The 17,133-nt window shown below is 44.1% G+C and overlaps 2 protein-coding genes across 6 annotated transcripts in view; one reads left to right on the forward strand and one right to left on the reverse strand.

The window, feature by feature from the left end:
- LOC133647349 (ketohexokinase-like) overlaps positions 1–6,996 on the forward strand; it is an 11,817-nt gene extending 4,821 nt beyond the window's left edge. The window contains exons 2-9 of one of the 5 annotated variants that reach the window (XM_062043330.1): positions 4,693–4,809; positions 4,957–5,091; positions 5,271–5,405; positions 6,046–6,118; positions 6,197–6,343; positions 6,408–6,496; positions 6,560–6,717; positions 6,788–6,996. In XM_062043330.1, the coding sequence (XP_061899314.1) occupies positions 4,693–4,809; positions 4,957–5,091; positions 5,271–5,405; positions 6,046–6,118; positions 6,197–6,343; positions 6,408–6,496; positions 6,560–6,717; positions 6,788–6,888 (955 nt within the window). In that variant the 3' untranslated portion in view covers positions 6,889–6,996. The remainder of the gene's footprint in view (positions 1–4,692; positions 4,810–4,956; positions 5,092–5,270; positions 5,406–6,045; positions 6,119–6,196; positions 6,344–6,407; positions 6,497–6,559; positions 6,718–6,787) is intronic. The other 4 variants (XM_062043333.1, XM_062043332.1, XM_062043334.1 and 1 more) reach the window with 4 other exon arrangements.
- Positions 6,889–17,133, reverse strand: LOC133647333 (phospholipid transfer protein-like). The gene is made up of 15 exons (XM_062043329.1): positions 16,977–17,133; positions 14,773–14,905; positions 14,522–14,621; positions 14,325–14,453; positions 14,086–14,241; positions 8,839–8,902; positions 8,617–8,772; positions 8,368–8,544; positions 8,241–8,300; positions 8,009–8,173; positions 7,871–7,938; positions 7,764–7,806; positions 7,609–7,672; positions 7,463–7,539; positions 6,889–7,372 (listed from the first exon to the last, which is right to left on the reverse strand). The coding sequence occupies exons 2-15, from the start codon at positions 14,882–14,884 to the stop codon at positions 7,298–7,300; spliced, it is 1,446 nt and encodes a 481-aa protein (XP_061899313.1). The 5' UTR covers positions 14,885–14,905; positions 16,977–17,133; the 3' UTR covers positions 6,889–7,297.

Genomic DNA, 17,133 nt, shown 5'->3' on the forward strand with positions numbered 1-17,133 from the left:
ACTTTAAGATGTATTTAAATGAAAAGTGCGAAAAAAACCAAAAACATATTCTAATTATTAGAGATGTCCGATAATATCGGACTGCCGATATTATCGGCCGATAAATGCTTTAAAATGTAATATCGGAAATTATCGGTATCGGTTTGAAAAAGTAAAATTTTTAAAACGCCGCTGTGTACACGGACGTAGGAGAAGTACAGAGCGCCAATAAACCTTAAAGGCACTGCCTTTGTGTGCCGGCCCAATCACATAATATTTACGGCTTTTCACACACACAAGAGAATGCAGCCATACTTGGTCAACAGCCATACAGGTCACACTGAGGGTGGCCGTATAAACAACTTTAACACTGTTACAAATATGCGCCACACTGTGAACCCACACCAAACAAGAATGACAAACACATTTCGGGAGAACATCCGCACTGTAACACAACATAAACACAACAGAACAAATACCCAGAACCCCTTGCAGCACTAACTCTTCCGGGATGCTAATACACCCCCCGCTACTCCCCCCGACCTCAACCCCCCACCCCCCAACCCCGGCCACCTCAACCTCCTCATGCGAGCATGTCCCAAATTCCAAGCTGCTGTTTTGAGGCATGTTAAAAAAAATAATGCACTTCGTGACTTCAATAATAAATATGGCAGTGCCATGTTGGCATTTTTTTCCATAACTTGAGTTGATTTATTTTGGAAAACCTTGTTACATTGATTAATGCATCCAGCGGGGCATTACAACAAAATTAGGCATAATAATGTGTTAATTCCATGACTGTATATATTGGTATCGGTTGATATCGGAATCGGTAATTAAGAGTTGGACAATATCGGAATATCGGATATCTGCAAAAAAGCCTACTAATTATATATCACTTCTGGCGGGCCTTGTGTCTGTCCTATTCTGTTCAGCGGTTCTTGAACGCACCTTAGAACACCTCCGTCTCTTTTCCACTGAGGAAAGTCAGATCATCATAATTCCGTGCTAAGAGAGCACAGCTTGTAAGTTCAATGTGCACAACTGAACAGCTTAGTTGCTCAGACAGTAATGTGTTTATATAAGTTTAGATAGGGGTATGTGTTTTTTTAACGGGGAAAGACATATGTCTCTTGTTTTCATGTTAGCGTTTAAGTTAGTGAGCTGGCAACAGTCAGTCCCCCGTGAGTTTGTCAAAGTGCGGTTGTCAATCTCAGTTTCTTAGGTCATTTTAATTTAAAGGGTAACACTAACCATAGGGAGTTTTTCCGCCGTGATCATTATTACCGTTTATCGTTACATCTAGTGATGGTCCGATTGAAGCCTCATGAGGCATTGAACCACTTCAGCCAATTGGTTCGAGAACTTTTTCGAAGCTTCGGCACAAGACTCTATCTGCTGGTCAAATGTATGATTACAAACAGCTGCATCCATCCATCCATCCATCCATCCATCCATTTTCTACCGCTTATTCCCTTCGAGGTCGCGGGGGGCGCTGGAGCCTATCTCAGCTACAATCGGGCGGAAGGCAGGGTACACCCTGGACAAGTCGCTACCTCATCGCAGGGCCAACACAGATAGACAGACAACATTCACACTCACATTCACACACTAGGGCCAATTTAGTGTTGCCAATCAGCCTATCCCCAGGTGCATGTCTTTGGAGGTGGGAGGAAGCCGGAGTACCCGGAGGGAACCCACGCAGTCACGGGGAGAACATGCAAACTCCACACAGAAAGATCCCAAGCCCGGGATTGAACTCACGACTACTCAGGACCTTCGTATTGTGAGGCAGACGCACTAACCCCTCTGCCACATAATGTGTGATGCATTGAAATGTGGCGTCTATTATGCCTCTTGGAAATGTCAATGAATCACCAATGTTTGACAAAATGCTTTTGCTAGGTAAATCAACAAGGTATAATAAAATATATTTTATGTGTTATATTTGTACATATATTGTGTTTGTATTTTGCCAACATGGTACAATCATATTAATAGGGCAGGTTGTATTATGTTTTTCTGTCACATTGAGGAAATGGCGTAAAGAGGAAGATGACAATATAATGTAACTTGGACAATGATGAAGAACAGAGGAGATTTAGTTAATTTTTCGTTTTAGTTTTATGGGATTTTTTTTTCTTTTTTTTGACAAAACCTCAACATTATCCAGCTATTGATTTCTGGTAGCTGGTTAAAAATAATAAATACAGAATGCTTTACTTTAACAAATGTAATGTTTACAGTGATAAACACATTTGAGATCTGACGCTGCCAAGAATCGAACCCACGTCTTGTAGAATAGAAGGTGAAAGTGCATACCATTGAGCTACCAAAGTTCTGATGACGTCACCGATCCAAGGGGGAAAATGTTATGTTAATTAAATGGACATCAAGTTTGTCGTTTGGATTCAGTTTGTCGTCCTTCTTTGATCCTAGCAGCATTTAAAAAAACTATTTTTATTCTCTACCTATAATTCCAAACCGACCACAAGTCTCAAAAGTTCACATTTTCAATGGAGCTCGGGCAACTTTATGAGTTGTCGAATCTCCCGGCAAATCTGAACCGCGTCCCGAAACAGTCACGTGGTACAAGAAAGCAGCGAGGCTGAACCGCATCCCGAAGCGGCCACGTGGTACAACTTGGCGCAGAGGCTTCACACGTCATCATTTCCGGCTCTTCCCCTAAATGAAGCATGCCTCGATACGCGCTTCGCGGAAACGCCCCCTCCATTACTCGACACGCCTCGAAGCCTCGGCACATTTGGTCCCATCACTAGTTACATCTCTACGATATAGTCTTGTTTCTCGGTGAAAAATCCAAACACCGTGTCTTAGTCATACTTGCCAACCTTGAGACCTCCGAATTCGGGAGATTCGGCGGGGTTTGGTGGTAGCGGGGTGTATGTTGTAGCGTCCCGGAAGAGTTAGTCCTGCAAGGGGTTCTGGGTATTTGTTCTGTTGTGTTACGGTGCGGATGTTTTTCTTTCGAAATGTGTTTGTCATTTTTGTTTGGTGTGGCTTCACAGGCTGGCGCATATTTGTAACAGTGTTAAAGTTGTTTATACACTCAGTGTGACCTGCATGGCCGTTGATCAAGTATGCATTCACTTACAGTATGTGTGTGTTTAAGCCACATACATAATGTGACTGGGCTGGCACGCTGTTTGTATGGAGGAAAAGCGGACATGATGCCAGGTTGTAGATGACGCTAAAGGCAGTGCCTTTAAGGCACGCCCCCAACATTGTTGTTCGGGAGAAATTCGGGAGAATGGTTGCCCCGGGAGATTTTCGGGAGGGGCACTGAAATTCAGGAGTCTCCCGGGAAAATCGGGACGGTTAGCAAGTATGGCATACTTGCCAACCTTGAGACCTCCAAATGGGGGAGGAGTATATTTATAGCTAGAATTCACTGAAATTCAAGTATTTCTTACATATATATATATATATATATATATATATATATATATATATATATATATATATATATATATATATATATATATATATATATATATATATATAAATAAAATAAATACTTGAATGTCAGTGTTAATTTTTTTACACATATACACACATAACACTCCTCAACTCATTGTTGTATTTGAAAGTGCAATGCTTTGCAGCCAGTAGCACAGCCTTTGAAGGAGCATAGGTATGGGCAGTGTAATATTCTGGGTTGGAGTCAATAACCAGGCGAGGTGACAAAGTTACGTCTCTTTACTTCATACTTCAGAACCGACTCCCCCACTTGCCGTCAGGGTGCGCAATACAACATAAACCGTTGGCCAACCAAAAAGTAACCACAGAACACTATAACGGTATAGTGTTCAATGGTTACTTTTTGGTTGGCCAAGCGGACGTGACGACAGGCTGTCCTCACTCAGGTCCGCACGGACCTGGAGGGGGCGTGCCTTAAGTCCGGCTGGAAATCGGGAGAAATTCGGGAGAATGGTTGTCCCGGGAGATTTTCGGGAGAGGCACTGAAATTCGTGAGTCTCCCGGAAAATTCGGGAGGGTGGCAAGTATGTATGTGTGTATATGTGTAAATAAATGAACACTGAAATTCAAGTATTTATTTTATTTATATGTATATATATATATAATAAAAACATAAAAAATAAAATACAATAATATATATATATATATATATATATATATATATATATATATATATATATATATATATATATATATATATATATATATATATATATAGCTAGAATTCACTGAAAGTCAAGTATTTATTATATATCAATCAATCAATCAATGTTTATTTATATAGCCCTATATATATATATATATATATATATATATATATATATATATATATATATATATAAGAAATACTTGACTTTCAGTGAATTCTAGCTATAAATATACTCCCCCCCCCCCCCCCCCCCCCCCCCAAAAAAAAATCTCCCGAATTTGGAGGTCTCAAGGTTGGCAAGTATATAGTAATCTGTTGTGTTTAAGTGCGTGTCCCAATAATGTGTTGTGTTTAGGTGCATGTCACAGTAATGTGTTGTGCTTGAGTGTATGTCCTAGTAATCTGTTGTGTTTAGGTGTGCGTCACAGTAATGTGTTGCATTTAAGTGCATGTCACAGTAATATGTTGTGTTTAAGTGCCTGTCCCAGTAATGTGTTGTTTAAGTGTATGTCCCAGTAATGTGTTACATTTAAGTGCCTGTCACAGTAATGTGTTGTGTTTAGGTGTGTGTCACAGCGATGGCAGCGAGGCGGCAATGCTTCCAATTCCTGTACGGTGCTTTCACTGCTGGGCTCCTCCTGCGCCTTCATGGGCTCTCTGTGTGCTGGACCTGTGGCCAGGTGAGGTTTCCACCACACTTCAGGTGTGCTGACACACACACACGTCTTACCGTCATGTATTTTAACTTGTTCATCTTTGATAACATCACCTGCACTATTTTTTACACTGGAGGGTGGAGGAGGTGTGAAATAGTTTCCTGTTTATAGTTTTATTTTGGAGGACTTTCAGAAGTTGAACATCGACATGTCTCTGGTGTCTGAGCACGCTCAGTGTGTCACGCCAACATCTTTGGTCATCAGCAGCAGCAGCACAGGAAGTCGCACAATCCTGCACATCAACAGGTGTGTGTGTTTGTTTGTGTGTGTGTCTGTCCGTGTGTGTGTCAATAACACTTTCTGCTTCAGGGTCACCATCGCTGTCGTCCTGGACGCTGTGTTCACCGGAGTTCCGCGGTGTCAGGTTCCCTGTGCTTTTATTTTAAAGGCCTGGCCAAACCATTTTCTGTGTCTGTCTCCATCAGTTTCATCGTGGACGACTTCTCGCAGCATGCCATTGATATTTCAGCTGTGGCCTGGCAGGTCAAAGGCCAAACGCCCAGTGCGTGTTGTGTAGTGTGTCCGGCCAGCGGCTCTCGCACTGTCGTTCTGTCCGACATGTAAGACGACTCGACGACCCGCGCGGCGTTCATGACATGCCAGAGGGTTTTTAATTCGGCCCGCCAGCAGGACACAAACAATATGTTCAATCAAACCTCCTTAAGCTCCGCCCCTGTGGCGCTGCAGTAACTTAAATCAAAACGCTCCATGGCTGTTTGTGAACGCTCCTTCTGCTCTGACACACACATCTGATCCTGATCCTGATCATGGTCTAATGGCAGGTCACGTGACCCACTGCAGTGCAAGGCGCCCGTGTGGCTGCATGTCAGGAAGTGACGTCACAGCCTCAAGCTTCTCCCACTGATGGCTGACAGGAGGTTACGAACTACTTAGTGCAGTTAATAAAGATAAAACAAATAAAATAAAAGTATAATTATTGTGAGAGAACAAATTAGGAAGAGGCTTAGCTTAGCTTGGTTTGCTGAGTGTAGCTAATTTTAGTTTAGTTTAGTTTATCTTAGTTTTGTTTAGCGTAGTTTAGCTAATAGTCATCTGCAGTGGTTTGGGTTTAATTTGGTGCTTTTAAATCGATTGTCATGTTTAATTAGTAATTATGATAGTATTGATAAATCATCTGCAGAAAATAGAATACTAATTATTGATTAATAATCCTTGTCATATTAATCTCCCTTTTAAAAGGAACGTCCCTGATGTGACGGCAGAAGACTTCTCCAAAGTGGACCTGCGTCACTTCAAGTGGATCCACTGGGAGGTGAGTGCCGCCCAAACAAACCGTCCCGTGTAAAATGGACCAACCGGGACGTGCTGTGCTTCCCTGTGTGTCCCGAAGGGGCGCAATGTCGACGAGCAACTGAAGATGATCCAGCAGGTGGCACGCCACAATGCCGCGTTGCCGTTGCAACAGCGAATCACCATCTCTGTGGAAATTGAAAAGCCTAGAGAGCCGCTGTACCAGCTGTTTGCGTACGGCGACGTGGTGAGTGTGTCAAACCACCCACACGTCCCGTTCGCGGCTTGACCCCCTCGCCTTTCCTGCTCAGGTGTTTGTCAGCAAAGACGTGGCTTGCCACCTCGGCTTCCAGACGCCGCAAAGTGCTCTGGAAGGACTCCGCTGCCGTGTCAAAGCTGGGTGAGTGAATCAAAGGTCGACAGCCGTTGCGTCTCACCCATTGTCTTTTCTTGATGCCCGCAGGGCGGTCCTCATCTGTGCGTGGGCCGAAAAAGGGGCGGACGCGCTGGCTCCTGATGGCTTGCTCATCCATTCGGACGCTTTCCCTCCGGAACGTCTCGTGGACACGCTTGGAGCGGGGGACACGTTCAACGCTGCCGTAATCCACAAACTATCCAACGGTGAATTTTTCAAATCCCACTTTTTGGCATCTCTCGTGTCCTTCTGCCATCCTGACTTCTGTGTCCACAGGTGCCCGTTTAGAGGAGGCGCTGACCTTTGGCTGCAGAGTGGCAGGTGGGAAGTGCGGTTTCCATGGTTACGGCGGCATTGCAGACATGGTGACCGGCTAAGAGTGACTCTTGTTTAAAGACTGGTATCACGATTTATTGTCATATCACTTTATAAGGACACTATGGATAAATAAAGTATGCTGGCAAACAAGTCACAGTACGTCATTAAACTTAGCTTGTTGATGCTACGTTAGCTTCTGTGTCGTTGCCATGGTGACCGCCAAGCAAACACTCGGTCGACATTTGCATTTGAAAATTAGGGACATTTACCAGAAAAATCCTTGCAGCCGTCACAATTGCTCACCGCCCAGGTGTTGCCCTTTTGTTCTCGCAAATTTTTGTGGCTCAAGTGTGGATATTGGTATTATGCAGCTTTTGTTTAAAAAAATGGAGGACTATTGGAAAGAAGGGCAAAATATGGTAGTGTCTTGTGGAAAACAAAGGGGTTGACGGGATGGTGCCTTTGTTTCTACTGGGCGCTGCCAGCCACCATCGCGCTCAGGCCTTTGCTGAAGTAAAGGTTGGCTCCGATGACGATGAAACCCTGCATGGAGAACACGGTGCTGCTGTGAGACAACTGAATTTTTGACCTATGTCCTCAACGTCACCAGCAGGACAGGGTAAACAAACGTACGTTATGATATTCCACCACTTCCTCAATGAAGTCTATCCCATCCGCCAGAGGAATCCGAACGCCTTGCTTTGTCCAATCTGAACACACACACACTGAAATACACACTGACCTCACCGGTGTTTGATTTAGTGATCATATCGTCTTACTGTTGATCAAAGGAACCACAGACATTTGCAGCATGGTCTTCAGAGGAGCCTGCAGAGGAATCAGCTGAGGAGAGGACATACATGACATGGACAGAGCAAAGCTGTCAGAGGACCGATGGGACACGAAAAAATAGACACAGTGAAGCAGGTCTTACTGCCAGAGATTCCAGTGCTGATTGATTGGAGAAGATTTTGAACCTGAAACAAGTCAAAGATGAGTCAGAGGTAAAAGACATGGATATTGTTGAGGACATGTCCTGACTTGCGTAGGTCAGCGTGGACGGCCAGACGCTTTCCCCTCATTGAAACTTTGGCGTTAAACTTTGTTTCCTGCAGAAGGACAACAGCATCTCTCAGCATGTGTGCGTGCGAGCGAGTGTGCGTGCATGTGTGCGAGTACCATGGTCATGCTGCTGAGCTGGACCGGAGCTTGACCTGCTGGCCACAGCATCACCTTGACGATGGCTGTCATGGCAACTGTCGCCCCGGATGTCTTGATGGTGGTTTTAGGAGGCGAGTTGACAGCCAGTTGGAGAGACACAGGAGAGTCCATTAGCGCGGGATTCTAATAACAACAACAACAGTAAGTGTGTGTTGTGTTTGTGCGCTTGTTGTGTCATTGTGTTACTCGCCATCATCATGATGGTTCCAAAGTAGGTAGTCCTCAGCAGCATCTCCAGATCTTTTGGCATCTTACAAATCAGACAAAGGTCCTTCAGCATGTACTGCTGACCCGCTACGCCGCAAGGGAGCGCTCACCTTCTCGTTTATGATGTGCATCTGGAAGATTCCTGCCTTGTAGTAAGAGAACAAGCCGCTGTCGAAGAAGAACTCTGACAGAGCCAAGTAGACCATCCTGTCGTACTCTCTGATCAGAGGCTCTGCTGCGTAGTTCACCAATGTGTCGTTCTCCTCGGCCAGGTTGTAAAACATTCCCTACACACGCACACACGATCGTGACAAAACACAAACAAAATGACACAGTAATAGTGTGCGAGTCTGCCTTACTCGGAAGTTCATGTCCAGGCTGCGAGAGGTCACCACGGGATCATCCATGAGGGAATAATCGATCCCAATGTAGTTGTCTACATTTGTCCTCACCGGTATTGTCGCCAGCATAGAGTTGATGTGGACCAGAGCTGCGTGGTTCAGAGCTGGACAGATCTGACAAGCCAGAGACACACAGACATGTCAGAGAGAGAGAGACAGGTCATTGAGACAAATAAATACCTTTTGGTTAAGGAGGATGCGCAGGCCGGTTGTGAGGAACTTGGCAAAGAAGTCATAAACTCTCCTACGGTCAAGAAAAGAGGAAGTGACACATTGGTGAGAGTTCAATCAATCAATCAATCAAAGTTTACTTATATAGCCCTTAATCACAAATGTCTCAAAGGGCTGCACAAGCCACTACGACATCCTCGGCACTGATCCCACATCAGGGCAAGAAAAAACTCAACCCAATGAGAACAACGAGAAACCTTGGAAGGGACCGCAGATGTGGGGACCCAACCCCCCCTGGGTGACCGGTGCAATAGATGCCGAGTGGATACAGTTAATAATGTGATATTTCAGTCCATAGTGGGGTCAGAGGGGTTCCTCTTGCATGTAGACAGGTCGGGGCGCAGAGACGTCACCGACTGATGCATAGGGAGTGGTTACCCCGGGTCCTGACTTCATGTGCAAGTCCAGTCCATTGGGAGACTAGCAGGGGATCATCTTGAATGGAGACAAGTCAGCAGTGCAGAGACGTCACCAACTGATGCAAAGGGGAGTGGCCCATCCTGGGTCCCGACTTTGAACAGCTAGCGCATCATCCTTGGAGGCTGATCCGTGGTCATCTGATAACCTCTCCATGCAGGAGAGGGGGTCAGAGCAGAAAAGAGCAGATCAACTGGTCTAAAAGGGGTCTATTTAAAGGCCTACTGAAATAATTTTTTAAAATTTAAACGGGGATAGCAGATCCATTCTATGTGTCATACTTGATCATTTGGCGATATTGCCATATTTTTGATGAAAGGATTTAGTAGAAAACAACGACGATAAAGGTCGCAACTTTTGGTCGCTGATAAAAAAAAGCCTTGCCCATACTGGAAGTAGTGTGACTTCACCGGAGGAAGGACTCCTCACATTTTACCATTGTTTACAATGCAGCGAGAGAGATTCGGACCGAGGAAGCGACGATTACCCCATTAATTTGAGCGAGGATGAAAGATTTGTGGATGAGGAAAGTGAGAGTGAAGGACTAGAGAGGCAGTGCAGGACGTATCTTTTTTCGCTCTGACCGTAACTTAGGTACAAGGGTTCATTGGATTCCACACTTTCTCCTTTTTCTATTGTGGATCACGGATTTGTATTTTAAACCACCTCGGATACTATATCCTCTTGAAAATGAGAGTCGAGAACGCGAAATGGACATTCACAGTGACTTTTATCTCCACGACAATACATCGGCGAAGCTCTTTAGCTACTGAGCTAACGTGATAGCATCGGGCTCAAATGCAGATAGAAACAAAATAAATAAATCCCTGACTGGAAGGATAGACAGAAGATCAACAATACTATTAAACCATGTACATGTAACTACACGGTTAATAATTCCCAGCCTGGCAAAGCTTAACAATACTGTTGCTAATGACGCCATTGAAGCTAACTTAGCAACGGGACCTCACAGAGCTACGATAAAAACATTAGCGCTCCACCTACGCCAGCCCTCATCTGCTCATCAACACCCGTGCTCACCTGCGTTCCAGCGATCGACGGAAGGACGAAGGACTTCACCCGATCATCCGTGCGATTGGCGCCTAGCGTCGGCTAGCGCGTCTGCTATCCAAGTAAGTCCTCCTGGTTGTGTTGCTACAGCCAGCCGCTAATACACTGATCCCACCTACAACTTTCTTCTTTGCAGTCTTCATTGTTCATTAAACAAATTGCAAAAGATTCACCAACACAGATGTCCAGAATACTGTGGAATTTTGAGATGAAAACAGCTTTTTTGTATTGGATTCAATGGGGTACCAATACTTACGGTTCAACGAGTGACGTCACGCGCATACGTCATCATATATAGACGTTTTCAACCGGAAGTTTAGCGGGAAATTTAAAATTGCACTTTATAAGTTAACCCGGCCGTACTGGCATGTGTTGCAATGTTAAGATTTCATCATTGATATATAAACTATCAGACTGTGTGGTCGGTAGTAGTGGGTTTCAGTAGGCCTTTAAAGGCTGGAGTATACAAATACATTTTAAGATGGGACTGAAATGCTTTTACTGTAGCATCTCTAACTGTTACCGGTAGGGCATTGCGGAGTACTCGAGCCCGAATAGAAAACGCTCTAAAGCCTGCAGACTTTTTTGGGGCTCTGGTAATCACCAATAACATTTGGTACAATACAATCAGCAAGATAGGATGGAGCTAGACCTTTTAGTATTTTATACGTAGGTAGTAAAACCTTAAAGTCACATCTTAAGTGTACAGGAAGCCAGTGCAGGTGAGCCAGTATAGGCGTAATATGATCAAACTTTCTTGCTCTTGTCAAAAGTCTTGCAGCAGTATTTTGTACCAACTGTAATTTTTTAATGCTAGATGTAGGGAGACCCAAAAGTAATAAGTTACAGCAATCGAATGCATGAATAATGATTTCAGTGCGGTGGTGGACAAAGTGGGAAAGATTTTAGCAATATTACAGAGATGAAAGAAGGCTGTTTTAGTAACACTCTTAATGTGTGACTCAAATGAAAGAGTTGGGTCGAATATAATACAAAATTATTTACCGAGTCGCTTTGTGTAATTGTTTGGTTGTCAAATAGGAAGGTGGTAATATTAAATAAGTGCTGGTGTCTAGCAGGACCGATAATCAGCATTTCCCTTTTCTTAGCGTTAAGATGCAAAAAGTTGCTGGACATCCATTGTTTAATTTCATTTAGACACGCCTCCACGTGACTACAATCTGCCTTGTTGGTCAGTTTTAGGGGCATCTAGACTTGGGTGTCATCAGCATAACAGTGAAGGCTAACACCGTATTTTCGTACGATGTCACCAACCGGCAGCGTGTAGATGCTGAAGAGTGCAGGGCCAGGACCCGAACCCTGTGGAACTCCGCATGTTACCTTAACATACTCCAGGGTCACAATGTTATGGGAGACGCACTGCATCCTGTCAGTAAGATAGGAGTTAAACAAAAAAAAGGCTAAGTCTGACATACTGTTGGAAGCATATCCATATTTAAGTGTTACTTCTTTCTAAAAACTCCTATAGTCATATTTACATCAGCTAATGTCTCGTGTGGTACAAAGTGCTTGGATTCGAGTGTCCTTGGTTAGAGTCAGAGCGCTGTCTTTGTTGAGACTGCCATTACATTCCTAAGATAAGGTGCACAGCTAGACTGGGGAAACAGCAGGTGGGGGGGACAGGAGAAGCAGGAAGTAGACAGGAGTTCCGGGGTTTTGGTAGACCGATCTGGACCGGGCTAGGGAACGCTTGGGTGCTGGGTTGGTCTCAGGTTTGTCCTCTAAGCTTTGAGAATAAACTACAAAATACCAACTATTGCCTGGAGATTGAATATAAACATCAGCGTATTGCCATAAAAAGAATCTGGGAGAGACCAGCAATTTGAATTCCCCATCGGAGGAATGCTGGTCGACGCAACAATACGTGTTTTGATATGTTCTAATAAAATGTTATGATCGACGGTATCGAAAGCAGCGCTAAGATCAAGTAGAAGCAACACGGATGATGCATCAGCATCCATAATTAGCAATAGGTCATTAGTAATTTTGGCGAGGGCAGTCTCCTTAGAGCGATTTGCCCTGCAACCGGACTGAAAGGGTTCACAGAGATTGTTAGATGCTAATTGTCCATTTAGCTGCTGCGCAACAATTTTTTAGAACATTTTCGAGATTAAGGGAAGGTGGGACAGTTTACCATGAGGTCAGGATTAAGGTTAGGTCTTTTGAGCAGAGAATGAATAACCTCTTTTTTTAAAGCTTGGGGAAAAGTGCCAAAGGAAAGTGATAAGTTAATAATATTTAGCACTGATGGTCCTAATATTACAAACAGCTCCTTGATAAGCTTCCCAGGAAGTGAGTCAAGTAAACATGTTGTTTGTTTTGTCCCATTTACAAGTCACAGGAGTTCCTCTAATGTGAAATCTTCAAAAAGAGAAGAGACTGTTTTGGGGGGCAATATCCGGCGTACAGACATTCGTATCTGTGTTTATAGAACCCGGTTGGAGCTGGCACGCGTTATCTTTATTCTCTTTTCTAATGAGTTCAATTTTCTTATTAAAGAAATTCATTAAGTCATCAGCCGAGTGGGTGGAGCTACTGGGGGGAGTCCCTTGTTGGGTTAGCGATGCTACTGTACTATACAAATATTTACGATCGTTTTTATTGAGGCGGATGAGATTGAAATAGTAATTTGTTTTAGCTAAGGTAAGTGTGTGTTTATAAGTTATTAAACAATTACTCCATGCTTGATGGAAAACCTCAAGTTTATTTGCTTGTCATTTGCGTTCCAGCTTTCTACATGATAGTTTAAGAGCTCTGGTTTCTTCTGTAAACCAGGGGGTACGCCTTTTAGGGGCCTTTTTTTAATGCTTTAGCGGTGCTATACCATTAATGGCGTTGCGCAGGGCATCGTTAAAGTTGTTAGTGAGGTTATCAATAGAGCCCACATAATTTTGGAATGGTGCCATTACCGAAGGCAGTAGGCCAGCAAGAGTTGTAGTTGGACAGCAATGATGTTGCAGCTGCTAAAGCAGTGGTTATTAGTAGCTTGTTGAAAATGAGTCAGAACTTCAAATTGTATAAGGTAATGATCGGACATTACTTTAGTGTACGGGAGTACCATAACTTTGGATGTGGTGACACCCCGGACAAGGACTAGGTCTATCGTATTACCGTTGCGATGCGCGGATTCATTTATTATTTGTGTAAGACCACAACTATCAATTATAGTCTGGAGCGCCACGCACGGAGGGTCTGACGGCGTATTCATATGGATATTAAAATCCCACATTATAATTATATTATCTGCGTGTATCACTAGATTAGCGACATACTCTGAAAATTCACTGATAAAGTCAGAATAAGTCCTAGGGTTCAATAGATATCAGCCAGATGGAGAGGTAGGGGTAAGGTTAAGGCTTTCATCGGATATTAGTGCGACCCCTCCACCCCTTTTAAGGGAACGGGCAACATGTGCACTCATAAATTTAAAAGGAGTTGCTTCGTTAAGTGGGAAAAGTTAATCTGGTTTTAGCCAGGTTTCGCTGAGACCAATGACGTTAAGATTGTTGTCTCTAATGACCTCATTACCTAATAACGTTTTGGGTGGGAGACAATGATCTGATGTTTAAAAAGCCCATATTATACGTAGTGGGCTGTTTTAAGAATTTTTTTTAATGGTATTCGTAGTACTGATGTTAACGTTTCGTTAGTTAATGTCATCCATGATGATAATGGCGATGATGTTACCCAAGCGTGCCGCTGAATTTTGCCCTCATCTTATTGATTTTGGCTTCGCAGGTGATGTTGCTGATCTGCAGTCGGCCATCTTGGTCTCGTACCAGCTTGAGCGCCGTGTTGATGTTGACGTCGTCAGCGGAAGCGTTGATGTATCCTGTGTCGTAACTATGACAACAACACCAACATGTCGTCAGTGGTGACGCCCTTCGCCAACTGAGGTTCTAAACAGGTTCTGCGTGGGAACTGACAAGAACCAGTAGAGCAGCTGCCTGTGGAAGCTCAGCGTGATGGACGAGTTCTGGACATCAAAAAGCAGGCCCACCTCGGGCAGGAAGCTGAGATCAGCGTTGTTCAGGTTCAGCTCCGATACTTTCACACTGGAGGAGACACAACACGTTGAAGACGCCACCCAGACAATTTCTGAAGTGTGAGCTACAGTCTGTACTCAGTGATGTTGTAATGGAAGCGTCCCTCGGTGCCCGTCATCTCTGGCATGGTGATGGTACTCAGCTCCTCCTCCACAAACTTCTGAGTCTCAAATTTCACTGGAAAAACAAACATGACTCATTGTTAGTCACGGCAGGTGGACCATGTGACATCTATGCATGCTAGTTTAGCACCAGGGACAGTGCCATCTTTTGATGGACACGCTCTGCGCCCAATGATGGCTGTAGCGGTCGGATTCCCTGAGCTTACGCATGTTCAGTCCTTTGTCTGTGATGCGGATTTTGCAACCGGACGGTTCTGTGGCTGCCATGATGGAGGACGCCAAGAGGAGGAAGAGACGGGACAACAGGGAAGAAGTCATCCTGGTCCAAAAAGCCCGAGCCTGAGAGACACAAGCAGAAGACAGTGACAACACAGCATGGCGTCCAAAGGAATTGAACATTTGAACCACTGACATTTACTGATGTTTACTGAAAAAGGCATGTGGTTGTGTTTTTTTTTTTTCAAAGCCAAAATGTTCTCAGAGGTGTCAGCTGTTGTCGTCCCGGGGTCAAACATCTTTTGTGTGTCCAAATGTTTCTTGTTTGGCTTCAGTTTGAACAACAGTAGCCTCACTTTCACAATCCCGCCTTCTCCTGTTGCTGCCCCAATTCTTCTTGTTAGTGCAGTGCCTCCCCCTCCTGTTGCTGCCCCGCCCCCTGCTTTTATTGCCCCGCCTCCTCCTGTTACTGCCCGCCCTCTTCTATTTACATCCCCACCTCCCCTTCCCTATGCTCCTCTTGACTTTCTTTGCCTTAAATTAAGTCACTTTTGTCACTTTTTTCTCTTGAATTCCTTTTTCTGTATGCAGCAACAAAATCACAAACAAATAAGACAAAGGCATGTTTGTGGTCTAAAGGAATCGTAGCGTTAAGTAGTTCTAAAGTTTGATGATTAACACAACGAACACACACACAGACACACACACAGACACACACACACACACACACACACACACACACACACACACACACACACACACACACACACACACACACACGTAATCATCCTGTAATCTGTCTTAATGACAGCTCAGTGGACCACATGTGGACATCTGGCTAACCGCTAAGTGCTAACCCCCGATGAAAAAGCTTTGCTTCAAAGAGACAACTTTCGGCTTCCGCCCATCGACCTTTAACCTCTGCAGCCTCCGCAAAGTCTCTCTTTTGAGAGGACAGGTTTAAATGTCCAACCCGAGTCATGATATTAGTATTACGGAGTTTGCTCTTATCCAGAAATAACAGCTTCATGTTGATGCTTCACTAGCTTGTAAAGAAAAAATAGCAAGTGTCGTTGTCACGGTAACCTCGCTGCATAAAATTGCCTGGGAACCCCATGTTAGCATCACTCACACAACTTCATACATGACGAACTCAACCAGCTTGTAAGTGACTCTTTACGCCTCTTATTTTGTATATTCCAGAGAACCAGCGTCCTCGACTGTCAACATCTGATTTTGGTCTATTTATTTTGTCAGAGTTACAGGTGACGCTCTGTGGTTTTTAAGGACCTTCTGCAAAAATAGTGGGTCAAAGATCCTCTCGATGACGGCACGCTAGTGTTTTTTCAGAATCTGCTGCAAAAGTGTTTTTTTACTGAACGTAGCAGTTGAATAGCCCAAATGATCAACGAGAGAGGACCTAAAATGGAACCTTGAGGAACACCACTAGTATAACTAGAGACATTGAACCAATGCCTACTGACTGCATCTGAAGTAAACAAGCTACAGCAATACCTTGGTTACATAGATCACATTTTGAGAAAAGGTAACTACCAAAAAGGAGAGGGCTTAAAGGGGCGCCTAAAGGAACGCCTCAGTTATGTAAATCCTAAATTTGGACCCCATTGCTAGCAAGGTTGAATGTCATTGCAAGGATCTGCCTATGTGTTTACAGTGGTCCAAGTTCCTCCACACAACAGGAACACTGTACTTGTTTTTTAGGACTTTGTTGAAAAAATCTTGAACCTAATTCGAGGGCCAGTATGTTGTCATTACCGGTACGGATTTGGTCCCCGGGCCGCCTGTTGAATATATGTGCTTTAGAGCTTTCACATATTTTATGTTTGCATCACTAGCTAGTTTAACTGACACAAGAGTTTAAATCACAACATTGATTAAAACAACTTTAACTTTTTTTTAACTTTCCGTCCAAGCAAATACCCAACCCTCAGTGGTCACTATGTGCGTGCGTGTGAGAGAGAGAACAGCCAATAAATAAATAAATAAAACAACATATAAGAAAAACGTTGGAGACAAACTCACCTGTCCATCATGTCTGTGTGTTTGTGTCCAGTCTGAACAGTGTGTGTGTGTGTGTGTGTGTGTGTGTGTGTGTGTGTGTGTGTGTGCGTGTGTGTGTTTCTGTGTAAGAGGTCAACTTGGAATGTGTCAAAGTGAAAATAAAGAAACTCACTGGTCAGCAGCCGGAGAGAAGACGCACAAAGTTGAGTTGGTTCTGTGGTTGATGTGTTCTTCTCTTCCTCTCAGCAGACTTTTTATCCCCTGGGACTAACTCCTCCCCCCAGCTCCCCTGCGGTGAGGGACACTGTGGTGTAATGTGTGTGTGTGTG

The sequence above is a fragment of the Entelurus aequoreus genome, linkage group LG01 (assembly GCF_033978785.1).
Source record: "Entelurus aequoreus isolate RoL-2023_Sb linkage group LG01, RoL_Eaeq_v1.1, whole genome shotgun sequence".
In the NCBI taxonomy this organism is placed as follows: Eukaryota; Metazoa; Chordata; class Actinopteri; order Syngnathiformes; family Syngnathidae; genus Entelurus; species Entelurus aequoreus.

What these genes read in the sequence shown, in the direction of transcription:
- LOC133647333 (XM_062043329.1), bottom strand. Translation starts at nt 14,884, where the DNA reads ATGACTTCTTCCCTGTTGTCCCGTCTCTTCCTCCTCTTGGCGTCCTCC. An exon ending in GTCCACGCTGACCTACGCAA is followed by an intron (nt 7,807 to 7,870) that starts GTCAGGACATGT and finishes GACTTGTTTCAG; the next exon opens with GTTCAAAATCTTCTCCAATC. An exon ending in TGTGGTTCCTTTGATCAACA is followed by an intron (nt 7,540 to 7,608) that starts GTAAGACGATAT and finishes GTGTGTGTTCAG; the next exon opens with ATTGGACAAAGCAAGGCGTT.